Source organism: Perognathus longimembris, chromosome 12 (genome assembly GCF_023159225.1).
Source record: "Perognathus longimembris pacificus isolate PPM17 chromosome 12, ASM2315922v1, whole genome shotgun sequence".
NCBI classification, from domain to species: domain Eukaryota; kingdom Metazoa; phylum Chordata; class Mammalia; order Rodentia; family Heteromyidae; genus Perognathus; species Perognathus longimembris.
This window is the reverse complement of record NC_063172.1, coordinates 55990104-56009825: the sequence shown is the minus strand read 5'-3', so window position 1 is coordinate 56009825 and position 19722 is coordinate 55990104. Positions and strand designations below refer to the sequence as shown.

The 19722-nt window shown below is 42.2% G+C and overlaps 1 protein-coding gene across 1 annotated transcript in view; it reads left to right on the top strand.

Annotated features, from left to right (window-relative positions):
* Nucleotides 1–7910: 7910 nt before the first annotated feature.
* The window catches only part of Lypla1 (lysophospholipase 1), a 28100-nt gene continuing 16288 nt past the window's right edge, over nucleotides 7911–19722 (top strand). Inside the window, exons 1-2 of the mRNA XM_048358681.1 lie at nucleotides 7911–8095; nucleotides 9047–9078. Coding sequence (XP_048214638.1) covers nucleotides 8027–8095; nucleotides 9047–9078 — 101 coding nt within the window. The 5' untranslated portion in view covers nucleotides 7911–8026. The remainder of the gene's footprint in view (nucleotides 8096–9046; nucleotides 9079–19722) is intronic.

Below are 19722 nucleotides of genomic sequence, written 5' to 3'. Positions count from 1 at the left end.
GAAAGGGCACTCTCCTTGATAAAGGGTATTGGAGAAACTGGACATCCACACACAAAACAATCAAGTTGAGCCCTTACACTGGACACAAATTTGACTGAAAATACCAAATCCTAAATGTAAACTTAAAAATAAGAAATATCTAGAAGATGTCCGTTGACATTAGTCTTGTCAATGATATTTTAGATGTAACATTAAGGCACAACCAACAAAAAATAAACAAGTGCGATCACATCAAGCTAAAAAGAACAAAGAACAACTTAACGAAAAATGTGCAAAGGATCTGCATAGACATTTCTTGAAAGAACTGGAAGTACTGCTGAGCACTAGAGTCCTCATTTGGGATGCATAACAGCACTGAGTTGGATCCCCAGAATTAAAATAATGTCATTAAACGATTAAAGGAAAAATGAAAAAGATGCTCACTACTGCCAAGGGTATGTAAAGCAATACAACAATGGACTACCATCACCATTACATTCCAGTTAAAATGACCATTATCGTAAGAAGCAGGAGTCATGGCATTTGGGACTGAATGCAGCATCGAGGAGGCTAAAGGCTGTGTGGAACATACAGTGTGTCTTTGCACTTCCAACGTACTGGGGGTCTATTTGTATAGCAAGCACAGAAAGACCACAGCCATGGTGCTCAAGATGAAGAATAGTCCCTGGACAGATGCCAAGGCCTTGGGGCAGGCTTACATCTGGTGGCCCATGACTACTCTACCTCCAATCTAAATTCTGCATATGAGAGAAAATATGTGATATTTATCTTTCTCAATCAGGCTTATTTTGCTGAACATGATAATCTCTGATTTCACCCATTTTCCTATGAACAATATGATTTCATTATTTTTCATGGCTAAATAATACTTCATTGTATATATAAGCCAAATTATCTTTATTCATTATTTATTAAGCACCTAGGTTGACTCTACAGTCTGTCCATTGTGGGCAGTGCTGCCATAAACATGGACATGTAGTATCTCTAGTGTATGCTGATTTATATTCCCTAAGATATATAGCCAGGAATGGTATGGCAAGATCTTCTTTTTTTTTGGGGGGGGAGGCTCTTGATTACCCCCTGAAGATCCTCATTTTTAAGGAACTCCAAAGTCACTGAATTAATTTCTTTAAATTCCCACTAACAGCATATAATGTTTCCTTTCTTTCCTGAGTCCTGCACTTGGTTGTCTTTATGACTTAGGTGAGATAGAATCTCAGTATAATGTTGACTTGCATTTCCTTTCTTACTAGGGGAGTGGAAAATTTATGTCATTTGGATTTCTTCTCTTGAGAATAGTCTATTATTTGCCCATTTATTAAGTTTATTATTCTTTGTTATCTAACTTTGGAACTCTTTCAATATTCTGGGCACTAATCTTTATCCAATGAAGGCTGGGATGGAGACAGCACATGGTTCTAGGGTAATGTCAGGAAGAAATGGCCTAATGTATGTGAAACATTCTATATCAAGTGCAGGTCATGACCATGCCCAACAGGCAACTACAAATATTCTGGAGTTTGGAGTTGCTGGGCTGGAGTCGCCTCCCCTGGCGCGGGGGTTCAGGCTCTACTCTAATCGCTCCCTTTCTCACCCTCTCCCCTGGTCACCCGACCCGCAGGTAAGGCCAGAGTGGAGTGGGGGGCTTAGGAAAGACCTCAGGTGCACGCGGCCGTACGAGATCGCTTTACCTCCCTCCTTACCCGTGAAGAAAGCCGGGCGTATGCGGATCTCGGAGACGCTTCAAGAGCAAATCTGATTTAATAAGGGAGTGGCTAGCAGTTGATATAGTAGAGGGCGACGAGAAAAGGGGTGATCAACCAGAGAGCTGGCGATAGGCTGGCGAGCTTGTCATAGGACCCCCTCATGAGCTAACGTCACTTGCTTAGCACCACCCCAGGGGCGAAAAGCCCACGAGAATGGGGGGCACATGGGCTGGCGAGAAAGTTGGGGGGCTGTTCGCAAAGCCAGTTCTTCTGGTTCTGGACCCAGAGAATTGTGGCCTGCTTCCGCATTCACCCAGGGCTGGGGGAAGGGCGGCGTCTGGGGAGCGCTCTCCATTGCCCTTCCCCCTCAAGGCCAAAGCTGAACCCCAACATGGAGTCAATGTTAAAAATGGTCTAAAGGGGGCTGGGCATATGGCCTAGTGGCAAGAGTGTTTGCCTCATATACATGAAGCCCTAGGTTCGATTCCTCAGCACCACATATATAAAAAAGGCCAGAAGTGAGTGGTGCTGTGGTTCAAGTTGGCTGAGTGCTAGCCTTGAGCAAAAAGAAGCCAGAGACATGCTCAGGCCCTGAGTTCAAGCCCCAGCACTGGCAACCCCCTCCCCCCAAAAAACGGTCTAAAGTCTTTTCTCTTATTACATCCATAGAGTAAAGGCTCTCTTGTCATTCATCAATTTATTTGAGGCATTTTATTAGGTAACGACTGAGTGTCCTTTGCCACAATGGTGTGGGGCAAAATGACCTGGGTCTGGGAAGCCAAAGCTGGGAGTAAGCCTAGGACAGGGTCCTGGGGAATCAGTGCAAAGGAAGTAACATGATCAAAGGGATACAAGCTCCTGCCATGTACACTAATTCCTGTATTCCATCTAAGAGTATACATACCTCTTACAACGCTTAGTACCTTAACAATCTGTGTGTTCCCCTATTGTCTCACCTTGACATTTCTGTCATGATTTCCTGTGCTTGGAGATTCTGGTCAAGGGCGTCCTCCCAACTCTGTCACAAGAGTTTCATATTTCATTATACATGTCAAATGCTGATTCTAAAGCATGGCAGACCCTTTTGTTCTAAGTTATTTTAAGACTTTTATCATTCTTCATTTGATTTTAAACCCAAGCATGGGAAAGAACTGGAGATAGAAAACAATATTATCAATTTACGTAAATTTGTAACATGTAGGATAATTAAAAACAAGTGAAAGTAGCATTTGAAGATTTTTTTTGATAAATTAAAAAGATAAGTTACTGAAAAAAAAAGGAAAAGATGGCTGGGAATGTAGCTTCATGGTAGAGTGCTTGCCTAGCATACAGGAAGCCCTGGGTTCGATTCTTCGGTACCACATAACACAGAAAAAGCAGGAAGTGGTGCTGTGGCTCAAGTGGTAGAATGCTAGCCTTGAGCAAAAAGAAGCCAGGGACAGTGCCCAGGCTGAGTTCAAGCCCCAGGACTGCCCCCCCACCCCCAAAAAAAGCAAAAGGTAACAAATCTTGGCAGAAGGTAGGGAAAAGGGAACCTTTGGGCATTGACATAGCAATGAAAATTGGTGTTGCCTTTTCATTTTGGAAAACAGTTCCTAAAAAAATCTTTTAAAAAACAACAACTATCATAAAAATTCTAAAGGAATTAAAATCAGAAACTTAAAGAGTGTCTGCACTATCATATTATAGTATTATTCACAATAGCCAAAATAAGGACGTAAACTAAATGTTCACTGACAGATAAACTATGGCACATATACTCTATGGAATATTATTCAGTCTTCATGTATGTGTGTGTGCATGCGCATATGTGCGCATGATCATGCGTGTGTGCTAGTACTAGAGACTGAACTCAAGGCTTTTTTTAATTTATTAAATTTTTTTTGACAAGGTGTTGTGCAAAAGGGGTACAGTTACATAATAGGGCAGTGTGTACATTTCTTGTGATATCTTACACCCTGTTTTTCTTTCCCTTTCCTAGATCAGGTAGACATATATACATTATACAGTGTACCAAAAACATATACAGTAGCCACGTGGCCTACGCCAAAGGAAATTCACCTAGGACTTTAAATGTAATGTCAACAATAAAATTTGCTTATCCTTGTCTTATATGAACATACATACATAGCTTTTGAGCTATTGTGATCCAGAGAGGTCTATTTTTGACCTTTATATGTTGAGTAATTGTTTGGTTTTAGTTACATAATGTAGGGTCGCTGAGCCAAACCTATGGGAAATACCATTTGACAAGAAGTTTTTGGTTTCACAGACCTGGTCTCTACTGTCTCCTCCTTCCCCCACCTTAACAGTCATATATCAAGGAGACCATGCCCCTTTGTTTTCTGTTCTAGGCTAGTCTCGCTGAACTTTATTTGTTCAAGTTCTGACCATTTCCGTGCGAATACCAATATTTCACCATTCCTAATCGCTATGTAGTATTCCATTGTGTATAGGTACCATATTTTTTTGATCCATTCATCTGTGGAGGGGCATCTGGGTTGTTTCCATATTTTGGCTATTGTGAATTGTGCAGCGATAAACATGGAAGTGCAGATGTCTTTTTGATATCTTGAGACCTGTTGTTCAGGATAGATGCCTAGGAGTGGAATGGCTGGGTCATAGGGTAGGTCTATGCTGAGCTTTTTGAGGAACCTTCATACTTTAGCTATTTAGCTAAAGGCTGGCACTTTACTATATGAGTCACAGCTCCATTTTTAGGTTTTTTTTTCTGGTTAATTGGACTTGTCTACCTGAGCTAGCTTTCAATGAGGAACTCAGCCTCCTGGGTAGTTAGGATTACAGATATGAGCCACTGGCTCTGGGTTTGTGTAGCCTTATAAAAAGAAGGGCTTCTCGCTATTTGAGACAAAAGCCAGACCTAGAAAGATATAATTTAAATTAGATGTAGAATTTGAAAAAAAAGTCAAGCTCAAGCAGAGAGTAGAATGGTGCTTGCCAGAAGCTGAGGGAAAGGAGAAATGGGGAGTGATGATTAAAAGGTACAAAGTTTCACTTATGCAAGATTCGTAAATTCTGGAGATATCCTATATGGCATAGTGCCTCTAACAGTACTGTATGGAAGACTTAAAATACTCAAAATTGACTTTCTGTTGTGTTCTTACAAAAACAAACAAAACCCAGAAACAAAACCTACAATAAAACGTGGGTGGAGAAAATTTGGGGGAGGTGGTGGATATATTTATGACTGAGTTCACAGGTATTTATTTGGCCCCAAACTGATTGAAATATATTTACTAAACATGCACTTATATGACAATCATACCATAATGCTTTTTTAACCCGTTGCCTATATATATATATAAATAAATATGTTGTATTTTTTCCTCTGTTAGATAAACTAAGATGGTTTGTATCTAGAGAAACCATTCTTTTTTTGTATTTATTTAGTAGTAACTATTTCTATTGTTGAATTTTCTTATTGAGTTAAAAGGTACAATCATATTGTCTGAAGAATAATTTGGCCTTTCTTTCCAGTTTTTATAGTTACTGTATTCCCTTGTGGAAGACAGAGGTGGTTTAGAACAGTAGACTCCTTAGAAACTGTCGGACTTGGGCTGAGAATGTGGCTTAGTGGTTGAGTTGCTTGCCTTGCATGCATGAAGCCCTGGGTTCAATTCCTCAGTACCTCATACACAGAAAAACCTGGCAGTGTCGCTGTGGCTCAAATGGTAAAGTGCTACTACCCTTGAGCAAAAGAAGCTCAGGGACAGTGCCTAGGCCCTGAGTCCAAGCCCCAGGACAGAGAAAAACAACTGATTTGCTCCAGTTCAGGATCCCAGGGAAAGACCACCAGAGACCAAGATGGATGTAAGCAGCAAGGAGGCGTTTATTGCGAGCTAGCTCGATCCTCCGCGCACAGCGCACACAGCAGCAATGGTGACACTGAGAGGCCCCAGTCGAAGTCTAGCAGTCTTTTTTTTTTTTTTTTTTGGCCAGTCCTGGGCCTTGAACTCAGGGCCTGAGCACTGTCCCTGGCTTCCTTTTGCTCAAGGCTAGCACTCTGCCACTTGAGCCACAGCGCCACTTCTGGCCATTTTCTGTATATGTGGTGCTGGGGAATTGAACCCAGGGCCTCATGTATACGAGGCAAGCCCTCTGGCCACTAGGCCATATCCCCAGCCCCAATAGCAGTCTTTTTATTTCATAAAACAAACAACTCTTAAGCAATTTGGAGACACTTCCATACAGGCAGGCATATGTTTAACAGTTACATCATACTAAGCAAGCAAAGAGGAATTGACTAATCTTATCTATAGTTAACTTTGTTAGCAGAGGGCTAAACCACAGTCCTTCCTCTTGTCCTTTGTCTGTCTCAATCTCTGTTCACATTTAGCACATATACCCTGTGTTTGGGACATTCAGCAGTTTTTCTAAAAAAAAAAAAAAAAAGGTTTATGCAGGCTTTCTGTGTGACTTCCCGATTTAGGGGAGAGCAAGTTTTATGATGGAGTCACTGTGTCTTTTGTGTCTTTTCACAACAACAACAACAACAACAAAAAAAAAGGAAAGAAGGGAGGGAGGGAGGGAGGGGAGAAGGAAGGAAGGAAAGAAGGAAGGAAGGAAGGAAGGAAGGAAGGAAGGAAGGAAGGAAGGAAGGAAGGAAGGAAGGAAGGAAGGAAGGAAGGAAGGAAGGAAAGAAAATGTAGGATTTAGGCAAACACTCCAAGACAAGTGATACTGGGTTGGAAAGAAGGGGTGGGCAACCTACCTTCTATTTATTCCCCTTTCGTACTTCCCTAAATGGAGTAAATTGACTACAAGCATTGCTAGCATCTGGAATTCTACATATTAAATCATTTAAAAAATTCACATAGTCGAGACTGTAGAAAGCAGTGACATTGATCAAAGTGCACTGTATTCATGAAGTGCTTTGTTAAATGGAACCTTCTCTATACAACTTCCTAAAGATAATTTTAAAATGTATGAAAAAAACATTTCACATAAAAATTTTCTACGATGTTATGTTTTTAGTAAGAGCTAAAGACTTATTTTCTCTTACACCATTACAAGACAATGACTTAAAACCTGATATAAATGTACTGGTACAAGTTACGGGTTTCCTTACTTTATTGTTACTGAGAGTGGTGTACGGGGCGGTTAGTGAGGCGTCGAGGAGTGAGTACACTTCTTTTTGTACAATGTCACTCCTTCCCTCACTTTCTCCCAGTTTTCCCGTTGATGCCCAGCCACAAATTGTACAGTTCATTTTCAACAGTGTCTAGTGAGTACCACGGCTGCCTTTTCCTACCCTTTGTCCTTCCATTTCTGTGCCCCCTTACCCTCCCAAAGACAGATACGGGAGCAAACCAGATCAAAAGAAATAAACAACAAAGAAAAACAAAACACCCATCGTTTCCATTTCCTGCAGCTCATTTTGAAAAGCAAATTTCACTATTCTTACGTTGAGTAAAGTAACATCGATTTGGGCAACATTTTTTTGAGCATGCGGAAACCCTTGCTGTTGGAATCCAGGACGGGAATGAAGAGAGCAGCCGGGGTGTGTGTGGGGGGGGGGGGTGGGGGGACGGACGCCGAGCCCCGGGAGGCGGGCGCGGTGCGTGGCGCCACCGCGCTGGCTGCCACGCCGAGGGAGGGTCGCGGGCGCCTTCCCAGGAGCGCGGGGCTGGCTGTGCGGTTCCTCCGTCCGGCCCATCCCCACACCACGCATGCAATGTTTATTCAATAAACCGCATTTCCAGACTGTTGAGCCACCCGTGCAGACTCGCGATTAAATCCGTGCTGCAGGCACCGCTACCCCATCCGTAAACAGTGGGTTCCCGGTCGCGCCGGGGCGTTTTCGTTTCCGAAGGAAGCTTGCCGGGGGAGGGAGTCATGCCCTATCTACGCACACGGACGTGGCCCGAGTGGGAGCGTGGAGCTCGGCTGTTCGCGCCCGGGCGGTCCAGTGGGCCGGCGCTGGAGGGCGACAAGGCACCCCTCGGGGCTGGGTGTAGTGGACGCGCGCCGCGGGGCCGTCGCCCGAGCATGCGCTGTGCGTGAGAGCGGTGGGGGGGGGGGGGCGCGCAGGTCAGCTCGGGCCGCGCTCGGGCTCGCCGCGCGAGCCGCCACGACATTGTGACGCGTGAAGGTGGCGGCGGGGGAGGGGCGGGCCTCGGGAGCGCGCGGAGCTGGCGGATCGCGGTACGGCGCCGTGTCGGCGCGCACGCGCCTGAGCGCGCGCCCGGCGGGGCGGGCAGGGACTCGGGGGCCGGGACTCGCCGCTCGCACGCCCTTGGGCCGCGGCCGGCGCCCGCTTCTCCCTTCCGCTTCCGACGCGCCGTCTGCTCAGCCGGTGGATGTGCGGCAATAACATGTCTGCCCCGCTGCCCGCCGTCGTGCCCGCCGCCCGCAAGGCTACCGCCGCGGTGAGTGGCGGCCGCCGGGGCTCGGAGGGCCCTGCGGGCCCAGCGCCGCGTCGCGCCGCGTCGCGGTCTAGGCCCGGGATGGGGGCGGCCGGAGGGCGGGAGCGTGCGGGTGGTCGGCGGGCGGGCCTCGGCGCGGAGGCCCCGGGTGGACGCGGCGCGGCGGGACCACGCGCTTCCCGCCCCGGGGCCTGCGCATTGCGGCCGCCGCGAGGCCAGGACGCCGGGCTGCGGACCCCGGCGCGGCCGGCCGGGGGTCGTGTGCGGCCGGGACGCCGGGCTGCGGACCGCAGCGCGGCCGGACGGCGGCTGGACGGGGAGGTGGGAGGAAGGAGCGCGGCCGGGCTGTGCGCGGATTGTAGTGTCCTGCTTTGCACTCTTGTCCTCAATGAAAGAAGTGTTAAGATTTAGTGTCCAAAAAACATAAGGAGGCACTGGCCTTACAGGAAACTTTGCTGTGAGAATCTCGAACTTTTGCTCCCGACAACTCCTTATTGTGATGGAAAAAAAAAAAATGTGAAACTTGGGTGATTTGCAAGAGACAAGCTAGTTTTCTTAGAAACATGGCCATTTGCGTTTGAAGATGTCTCAGTGGGACCTCTGAGTGCTAAAATCCCACATTAATTATCTTAATTATCTTGCCTGGTAGCTCCTGTCTGGGATCCTCGCACTGGGGAGGTTGAGGCTAGTGGACCTGAGTTCCAGACCAGCTGGGCTACATAACAAGACATTGCCTTAAAGAAAAGGAAAGGACAAACCCCAAAGGTTGATTCGTATTTTTACCCTCTTATAGAAAGTGTACAGATCACTTTGCCTGTTCACTATGGAGCTTATGGAATTCTGTCTTAGCAAACAATTTTTATTCCACTTTACCCAAAGCTACAGCAAGTAATTGTTTAGTGTGGATTTTTTGAGGCATTGCTTTTTATTTTTTTTTTCTCCCTTCTCTTTTAGGTTATTTTCCTTCATGGACTGGGAGATACTGGGTAGGTGCCATTATTAATAACTCATGAAATAGGGTCATGTAACTCTGCTTACTGGTCAAAGGTTTATGTTTAAGAATGCTGAAAATGCATAAACAAAGATTGCTAGTGGTATTTCTTTCAATGTTAAGATAACAATCTTTTCTGCTTGAGAAACTCTCAGAATTTATCCCCTTATCTTGAATTTATAGTTTTTCAATTCCTCTTTCTGGAACATTTTAAAATTGTAAACTGCTTGGTTACTTGGGGTATTAGATGCCAGAGAAGAGTGTAATGTTTGTAGAGGGCTTTCCAGAGGAGTTAGAATTTCAGAGCAGTTTGAGAGGAACTCTTTCCCTCCCTCCCCCTTCCGTTCTCTCCCTCCCTCCCTTCTTTCCTTTCTTCCTGTTTTGGGGCTTGCACTCTGGGCCTGGGTGCTGTCCCTGGGTTCTGTTTTGCTCAGGGCTAGCACTCTGCCACTTGAGCCATTGTGCAACTTCCAGTCTTTTGTGTGACTGATTGGAGATTTAAAAAAAGTCTCATAGACTTTCCTGCCCTGGCTAGCTTTGAACCCTAATCTTCAGATTTGTGCCTCCTGAATAGATAGGATTGGCCATTAGTTGATTTCTTAAGAGAAATGGTGGCAATTTAAGACATGCAGAGTTCTGGATTAGGTGATACCTAAACAGAGAAGATCAGCTGAAAGTCAGAGGAAGGGGCTCATGAAACACAGAATCTTATGTGTTCTGGACAAACTGAGCACCACTTCAACCTCTTATCAAACAAATTTGGTGTACTGACTTTTGATTGTAATTTTATTTTTCTGTTGGTTGTGGGACATGAACTCAGGGCCTGGGCACTGTTCATGAGCTCTTTTACTCAAGGCTAGCATGCTACCACCTTGAGCCACAACTCTTACTTCTGGTTTTTGAGTGGGTAATTGGAGATAAGAGTCTCATGGAGACTTTGCCCTTGCTGGCTTCAAACTGTGATCTTCAGATCTCAGCCTTCTGAGTAGCTAGGATTACAGGCATGGGCCATTGGTGCTTGGCTTGTTATTTATTTTTTACCTAAAACTTTTCCTTATTGCGAGGCTTTTACTTTTGTATTTAAATTCATGATTATCTTTGAGACTTAGGTCAAGTGTGAATGTTCTGTAAGTTGCAGTTGGAAGAAACACAAGATAAATTTCGATGAAGTAGTCAAAACGTTACTGAAGATTATTTAAAATGAAGCATTCAATGGGGTGCAGGCAGGAGGATCACTTGAACCTACCACTTGAGCAATTGCGCCACTTGCAGCTTTGTCTGTGATTGATTGGAGATAAAAGAGTCTTATAGACTTTTCTGCCCTAGCTATTGAGCTGTAAAAAAAATAGATTCTTAGTATCCTTTACCTAGATTTACTATTCTCTGTACTTATTGAATATAATCTATGTTTGCTGTACCCTTTGAGGGTAAGTTGCATATGTGACTGCTTACTTTATGAACACTTTAGTATGTATTTCCTGTATGCTATGTAAGTCATGTTGTATGATTATATAAACACAGTCTCTTATATAACTACAGTTTTCAAATTCAGAACATGTAATATTATCTCATACACTGCATATGCAAACTTTCCTGGTGTGTCAGTAATATTCTTTATAGACATCCCTTTACCTCTTGTTATCCAATTCCCCATCACACACTGAATTTAGTTATCACAACTCTTTGATGTCTTTTGATGTGGCAGAATTTACCAGCCTGAAATGATGTTCACGACACTGGCATTTTTCAGAGACTGTTCTTGTCTTTAAATTTAGATATATTTGATATTGACTTATGACTAGATGAATTTATCCATTTTTTGTTATGGATGTTATATAAGTGATGGGCCTTCTTCATTGTACCATATGAAGAGATGAATGATGTTGATTTTCTTATTACTGGTGTTAACTTGAGTTGCTTGATGAAGGTAGTATCTTTCAGAGTTTTCTTTTTTTTTGGCCAGTCCTGGGCCTTGGACTCAGGGCCTGAGCACTGTCCCTGGCTTCTTCCTGCTCAAGGCTAGCACTCTGCCACTTGAGCCACAGCGCCGCTTCTGGCCGTTTTCTGTATATGTGGTGCTGGGGAATCGAACCTAGGGCCTCGTGTATCCGAGGCAGGCACTCTTGCCACTAGGCTATATCCCCAGCCCCTCTTTCAGAGTTTTCTATTGCAGTTATTTTTCCTTTGTAATAGAGCAAGTTGTGGGGAGATACTTTGAGATTATATAAATAGTTCTTCATTGGACTTGCAGTATTCTTAGTAACTATCACTGATTATTGCTTGATGACTTATTGTAATGAGATTTTCTAACTTTTATTGGATAGAAAAACTAATTTGTTGTTTGCTCAGTATTTTGTACAGACTTGGCCTTAGTGGATTATATTCCATTATGGTTATGTTTTAATTTCTTTTACCTTTTAAAATAACTTCAAATTTATATGAAAGTTATAGAAATAGCATTTATAGTACCATATACATTTCTTTCAGATTATTTAACATTTTGAACTATTTACAAATGAGTTGCAGACATGTTGCCTCCTTACTCGTTACTGAAGTATATAGTTTTACATATAAGGACAAATATTCCTGCATAAGCACAGTATGACCATCAATCTAGAACTTAGTATGATCTAATTCTACCATCGAATCCAATACTACTCTTCACTTTTTTTTCATTTGACTCAATAATGTTCTTTATCTGTCCTGAATCTAACCTGCCATCAGGTGTTACAATCAGTTATCATATTTCCTTACCTTCCTTCAGCTTGCAAGTTGCCTTTTCTGACAGATGGTATTTTTCAAGCATACAAGCTAGTCACTTGTAGAATGTCCCTTAGTTTGGGTTTTATCTTAGGATTTATGCCTTTCTTAGGAACAGCACATAAATGTTGTTATGCTTGAGGCACGGTATCATATCACACAGAGTGTGGTGGTTTTTGTTCTGTTTTATTTTTATTTTTTGCCAGTCCTGGGGTTTGGGAACTCAGGGCCTGAGCACTGTCCCTGGCTTCTTTTTGCTCAAGGCTAGCACTCTAGCTCTTGAGCCACAGTGCCAATTCTGGCTTTTTCTATGTATATGGTGCTGAGGAATGGAACCCAGGGTTTCATGTATGCGAGGCAAGCACTCTACCACTAGGCCATATTCCCAGCCCTGATTTTTTTTTTTTTTTTTGCCAGTCCTGGGCCTTGGACTCAGGGCCTGAGCACTGTCCCTGGCTTCTTCCCGCTCAAGGCTAGCACTCTGCCACTTGAGCCACAGCGCCGCTTCTGGCCGTTTTCTGTATATGTGGTGCTGGGGAATCGAACCTAGGGCCTCGTGTATCCGAGGCAGGCACTCTTGCCACTAGGCCATATCCCCAGCCCCCCAGCCCTGATTTTTGTTTTATTATTGGTGACTTTATGTGTTTTCTCTCTTGGTTAAGATAGTTGTATTATTGTAGCTGTGACCAGGGTACCTGAGGGAACAAAATAAAGGAGGGAAGATTTATTTGAACTCGTGGTCAGTCCATGGTTACCTTTCCTTGTGTGTTTGGATAGAACACCATGTGTGAGGCTGATCTTCACTTCTTAGTAGATAGGAAGCAGAGAAAGGAAATCTAGAAAGGGGCTGGAGAAGGATCTGCTTCTTAAGGACACACCCCTGTGACCTACTTTAAGTAGGTCCTACCTCCTACCTTTTACCACTTCTAGTAATGCCTCTGTAGTATGACTCTATCATGTGATTAATCCATTCATTAAGTCGGAGCCCTCTGGATGTAACTGGAATGCCATCACAAACATCCCCAGAGGTGTACTTTCTGAAGATACCTTGATATTAATGAAGATAATTATTTCCTCACTATATTTTTACCCATGGACTTAGCATATACTAATGGTTGAATCTTATTGTGATAGTTGCCCAATATCTTACCATATTTCAATGTAGCAAGATAAGATTATGACCTTTGAGTCAGGTCACACCTATATAATCCTACCTATTCAGGAGGCTGAGATCTGAGGATCATTATTTGAAGCCAGCCAGTATAGAAAGTCCAAGAGACTCGTATCTCCAGTTAACCAGCAAAAAGCTGATCTAGGGGTGTGGCTCAAGTAGTTGAACACCCATGAACAAAAAAGCTGAACCCAAACTTGAGGTCCTGGGTTCAAGCCCCAATACTGGTGGCATACACAGAAAAAATGATTTAATTTTTAAAATGTTATTCTTGACTATAATTTTGGAGTCTACAGTGGGATTGAGCCTATTTTTCTCTCTCTGTGTGCATATATATATATATATATATAGTCAAAGGTTTAAAAAAAATTTTTTTTGGCAGTTGTGCGGCTTGAACTCAGGGCTTGAGTACTGCCCCTGGCTTCTTTTTGCTCACGGCTAGCACTCTAGCTCTTGAGCCACAGCGCCACTTCTGGCCTTTTCTATATATGTGGTGCTGACGAATCCAACCCAGAGCTTTATGTATACAAGACAAGCACTGTATTACTAGGCCATATTCCCAGCCCTCATTTAAAGGTTTTAAATCAGCACAGGCTTTCAGATTCTTGTTTTACTCTGAGGATTACAATATTGCTTATTTATTTTTTATTTTCAAATTATCTCATACTTGTTCTCAGTGGGAACATGTTCAGGCTGTTCTCTTTGGATGTTACTGTGCCTACCCCCAATTACTTGAGCATGTCTTTACTTTCTGGTGCAGTTAAGAGCTTTTCCAGGGTTTCAGTCCTGGGCCCAACCTTTATTTATTTATTTATTTATTTTTTGCAGGAGCCTTGATTTCTTTAGATAGAGAGCAGTCTGTAGGAACCAAGGGGTTGGGTATTGCATATGCTCATTGTTTCAGTTGTTTTTTGTGGGCTGTCAAAGGACAGAACAAAGTATATATGTCCACATATGTCATATGTACACACATGCATCTTTATCAGTTTTGATCTTTATGCATGTTAAAGATCCTTTGGGAAAGAGGGAAGAAGAGGGAGGAAAAATGACTCATAATTTTGAGTTTTGGTAGGTATGAGTGGCTTGTATGTATAATCCTAGGTTGAGATCTGAGGAGAGACTTCTAATTTACTAGCAGAAAGCTGGAAGTGGCAGCACAGCTGAAGTGATAGAGCATCAGCTGTGATAGAAAAATCTTAACAAGGCTGGGGATGTGGATTAATAGAAGAGTGCTTGCTTAGTATGCATGAAGCCCCGGAATCAAAATTCTTGGTACCACATAAACAGAAAAAGCCAGAAGTGGTGCTGTGGCTCAAAAAGAAGCTCAAGGAAAGTGCTCAGGCCCTGAGTACAGGCCCCAGAACAGGCCAAAAAAAAAAGAAAAAAGCTTAGGAAGAGTTTAAGGCCCTGATTTCATTCCCTAGTACTGGCACCCAAAAAAATACATTGTGTTAATACTGATTCCTACAATTAGAGTGCATTATATAGGGTTTATTATACCCTTTCTGCCTTCCATTTTTGTAGTTTCATGAGGACTTTGGTTCCTAATCTGTGGTCCTGGTCAATAGTGTGGCTCTGGTATGCCTCCTTCCCAGCTGCTCATACAGAAAGCTTCTGAAAGCAGGTCCAGTTAAAGGGGATGAGAAAAGAGGAAAGGCCACATGGAAAGCTTAGTTGTTTGATGTTCTACTTCTAGATACAGCCTAGGAATTTGTGACCAGTCTGCTTTTCATTTTGAGGAGAGTGTAAATGGGAAAGAATATTTTACTGATAAATTAATTCCTGGATCCGATTTTACTAAGCCAAGGGGTCAAGAGCTAGTGAGTAAGCCAAAAGACCTCTGAGGACCTATAGTCTATCCTTAGGCCATGAGGGGAAGCTTTTCTTTCCTTAGTCCTGTCAGCTTGTTGAAGTTACTTGACAGTACAGGAACAGAGGTGAGATATATGCTTTTCATTGACTTCTTGGGGCCTGAGCCTCTATAGAGATACTTTTGTATAGCCTTTTCTGTTCTTGACAGAAAAGATTCCCCAGTCTTGCATTAGGCTGTGGATTTTACCACAGTAGACTCAAGCTTTTTTTTTTTTTTTTTTTTTAATTTTCCATCTAAAGGCTATGCACATATATATGAGCTACAAAAGGTCATAAGAATTTAAAATCAAGCAGTGTGATATGTGAAACCCATTTATATGGAGAAATGGCCAAATGTTTCATATGTTAAGAAAAATTTGGAAATTAAATTTAAATTATATCTTGTTCTGTTTCATATAGCCACCAAAGATTTAAGTCATTACTTCTCAATGAACTACATAAAATGGTTTTACTTTGTAAAACAGAAGGAAATAAGATTGTCATCTACCTAGCCAACCATGCTAAGTCAAGGTCTTATATGTATTAATGTTTTAAGGGATGTAATTGAAACCACATTCTATTCAGAGTCTAATAAATAGGTGGACAATTGTTTTTTTCTTTAAGTAGCTGTGCGGTCCCTAAGCTATAATTAGCTGAACTAATACCATGATGTTTAGGGCTTATTTAGTTATCCCTGGGGTCATTAGCACCAATCCTGAAATGGAAAATACACTAGTGATACTATTAGAAATTGAAAAGGAAACTAAAATGGCATACATAAAATCAGCATTGGCAGTGGCCATGGAAATAACCTTTTATAATTGACTATATGATTACCTTTGTAGGAATAACAAATAGGCTTTGTATTTAATTAATTAATTTTGTGAGACAGAGTCTTAAGATGTATGTAACCCTGTCTGGTCTTGAACTCATAATCTCCCTGCCTTAGCTTCCCAACTTATGGGTTTACAGGTGTTAGCCACTGTACCCAGCAGTGCTTTGTAGATGTCTTTGTTGAAAAGGTCTTGTAACTGAAGTTCTGGGCTAAAGACCTCACTCCAGGATTTCACCCATCAGGTCTAGTCACGTGTTCCAACATGCAAAATAAGAGAAAGAGTGGTGAAGGGCACAGAAAGGTTTAGTTTGGCCAGGTGCTGAGCTCATACCTGTAATTCTAGCTACTCAAGAGGCTGAGATCTGAGGATTGCTGTTTGAACCTATGAGAATCTTATCTCCAATTAACCGCCAAAAAACAGGAAGTGGAGCTGCTGCTCAAAGTGGTGGAGCACTAGCCTTGAGCAAAAGAGCTCATGGACAGCACCCAGGTCCTGAGTTCAAGCCCCATGACTGACCAAAAAGTGGGGGTGGTGGCATGTTATTTTGTAGTATGGGCATTCTTCAGGAAGAGACATCTTCCAGGGTACGTGAGATTTAGTTTTAAACAGGAAGATTGGGGCAGGGAGCCAGAGGTATGCATCATTGTTTAGACAGACCAGTCACAGGTATGGTCCCATGGTCAAAGATATGATTTGGGTGGTCATCTCAGGGTTGGACAGTGAGAGCCTGGTTATAGTAAGAGAGTAGTTGTTTTGGTGGTAGTTTTAACTCTTGTCACAAGATGTTTATCCATCAATCATGTTCAGGCCTTTAGGAGTGGCCTTAGTGGATAATGGCTCAGAGAAAAGGAACCAGATACAAAGGGAAGTTACAGATGCCCAGTTTTAATTCTTTTTCTTAGTCTTTGGGCATTTGCAGGCCCAGGTGAAGAGTGACTAATTTAGCAAAAGCAGATTCTAATACCTATTACAGTCTGTACTTGGAAGCAAAGAATAGCTTGACTGCTTGATCATTTCTGGGAGTAACAAATAGGTCCATTTTTATTTGCCAGTAGTAGTAAGTTAAATATTTATAAACATTGTGTAATGTTATTGTACACAATGTAAGTATACTACTTGCAGTGCCAACTATACTCATACTGTGAAACATTACTCTTAATTTTATTGAAAATGTTAGAAAACTTGCTAATTATGAATGCCAAAATATAACTACATTGTATAATAGGTCACAGTCACATAAAAGGGCTAGTAAATTTAAATGTAAAATAAAAGGTTTATTGAATGGGTTATTTATTTATTCAAATTTTTATTATCAAGCTGATGTACAGAGAGATTACAGTTTCATATGTTAGACATTGGATACATTTCTTGTACTGTTTGTTACCTCATGAATGGGTTATTTAGCATAGATTTATTAATTGACTTGAGTCAGTTAATACCTTTACATCTCTCTCAGCAGATGGAAGAACCTGATTTTTATTTGTAGACTCTGTGGGGTTTTGTATGGTTTTTGTGGTGCTGGGGAAGCAACCTACGGCCTCACTAAGCAAGTACTCTACTACTGAAGCTACATCCCAACTCCCAGTATCTCTAACCTTGGCTTAAAATGAGTTCTCAAGTCTTTTCAGACTAATCTCAGGACAGCTGCCTATTTCCCTCAGCTTAACTTTTTCAGACTGTTTATCCTAATGTCAGTAGCATCTATGAGCAATGAGTAATTGAGAGCCCAGACTGTACTTAGCCAACTCCAGTGAGCATTAGCCAAATACTTCACCACTTAGTGGTTAAATGTAGCAGGTAGAAGAGAATTTATCAGTTGGTTTGCAACTGTTATACGGTTCTTAGTTTAAATTGTTTCTGACTAGCAGCCTAATTGATTTGGTTGCGATATTATTTTAAAGTTTTTTGAAAATTTTATTGGTGTATAATGTAGTCAAGTATTCAAGTCTTGAATATCTAGCTGGATTAACCTTTACATACATACACCCATGTAATCTTCAACCAAGATAGAGATAAAGCCCCACTAAAGGTTCCATCATTCCCTTTCTAGCTAGTATCCTCTCATCTCTAATGGGAACTGTTATTCTTTGTTTCTACAGATAAATTTTGTCTGTTTTCATATCTATGGAATTTGAATCGTTGGCATATCCTTTCCTTTATCCAACTCCTTTTGCTCATTATTTTATGAGGTTTATGCTTTGAAACACACACACACACACACACACACACACACACACACACTCTTAGGGCCTTGCACTTGCTAGGCAGGTGCTGTATCACTTGAGCCACTTCAGCCCTTTTTGTAGTCGTTATTTTTTAGATCTTGTCTCTCTTTATGTCCAGACTAGCATTGACTAGGAGTATTTGTTGTACATGCACACCCACCCATTTATTCTTCCCCCATACCTGGAATAACAGGCACTTGCACAAATGTTTTGGTCTAGGCTAGCCTCAAACTTACCCATCCTGGCCTCAGTAGCTAGGATTATAGGTTTGAACACCAGCTGGAAAATAATATTTTTGCACACATTGCATCACTCAAGCTTTTAAAATAGGTGTGTATTTTTGTTTTGAGATTACCTTTCTGTGTAACCTTAAGCAGGGCTTGTTTTGGAAATCTGTCTGTTTCAGTCTGCTTAGTTCTGGGGTCAAAGGCTTGCATCACTACACTGCCATATGTGTGTACAGTGAAATGCCATATCACTAACCTAGAGCTTTCCCAGTTGTTACTTTTTTACTGCATATGTTCCACTCAGTTCTTTGCATACAGTTGGCGGTACCTTTGTGTATGCTCTGTCCCCATCTCATTTTTCATTTTCCTTCCCTTTCCTTTCTCTACACATACACAGACACACACATACATGATTTTATGTTGTAACATTTGCAAATAAGATCTTCTGTCACCTTTCAAAACCCCAGCCTGTGTTTGTCAATCACAAAGACAGCTGAACATAACTAGCATGCAACATCTCAAACTAGGAAAAATGAACAATGATCCATGTGTCAGTACAATTAAGTACTTTGTTCTTTTTCATTGTTTAATCATACTCCATTGTGTAGATATGCCATATTTTGTTTATTCATTCATCCTTTGCTTGCAGTTAGAGGTACCTTTGTGTATGCTGTCTCCCTTTTTCTCCTTTAGTGGACATTTGAATTATTTCCACTTTGGAGAAGAGTAATGCTGCTAAGAGCATTTATGTGTTTTGGGGTGTGATCATGTTTTCCTTACTGGTGGATAAACCTAGGAGTAGAAGTACTGGATCATATGGTAACTTCATGTTTAACATTTGAACAACTTGTCAGATTGTTTTCAAAAGTGGGTGCACCATTTATATTTCTTCAGTAGTGTATAAGAGTTCTGTTTCTCTCCATGCTCTTCAACACTTTTTTTTATTATAGTCATCATGGTGGGCATGATGTTATATCTTGTGTTTTTGTTTCTGTTTTTTTGCCAGTCCTGGGGCTTGGACTCAGGGCCTGAGCACTGTCCCTGGCTTCTTTTTGCTCAAGGCTAGCACTTGCCACTTGAGCCACAGCACCACTTCTGGCTTTATTCTATATATGTGGTGCTGAGGAATCCAACCCAGGGCTTCATGCATGCAAGGGAAGCACTCTACCACTAGGCCATATTCCCAGCCCATGATGTTATATCTTGTAGTCAGTTTTGTTGGTTTGTTTTGAGATGGGGTCTTGTTTTTTTGTGTTTTTTTTTTTTTTTTTTTAGCTCATGCTGGCTCTTTTTGTTTTGTTTTTTTTTTTTTTTGGCCAGTCCTGGGCCTTGGACTCAGGGCCTGAGCACTGTCCCTGGCTTCTTCCCACTCAAGGCTAGCACTCTGCCACTTGAGCCACAGCGCCGCTTCTGGCCGTTTTCTGTATATGTGGTGCTGGGGAATCGAACCTAGGGCCTCGTGTATCCGAGGCAGGCACTCTTGCCACTAGGCTATATCCCCAGCCCTCATGCTGGCTCTTGATCCTCTTGTCTCAGTTCTTGCTGGTGCTAGAATTTCAGGCTTGTTAA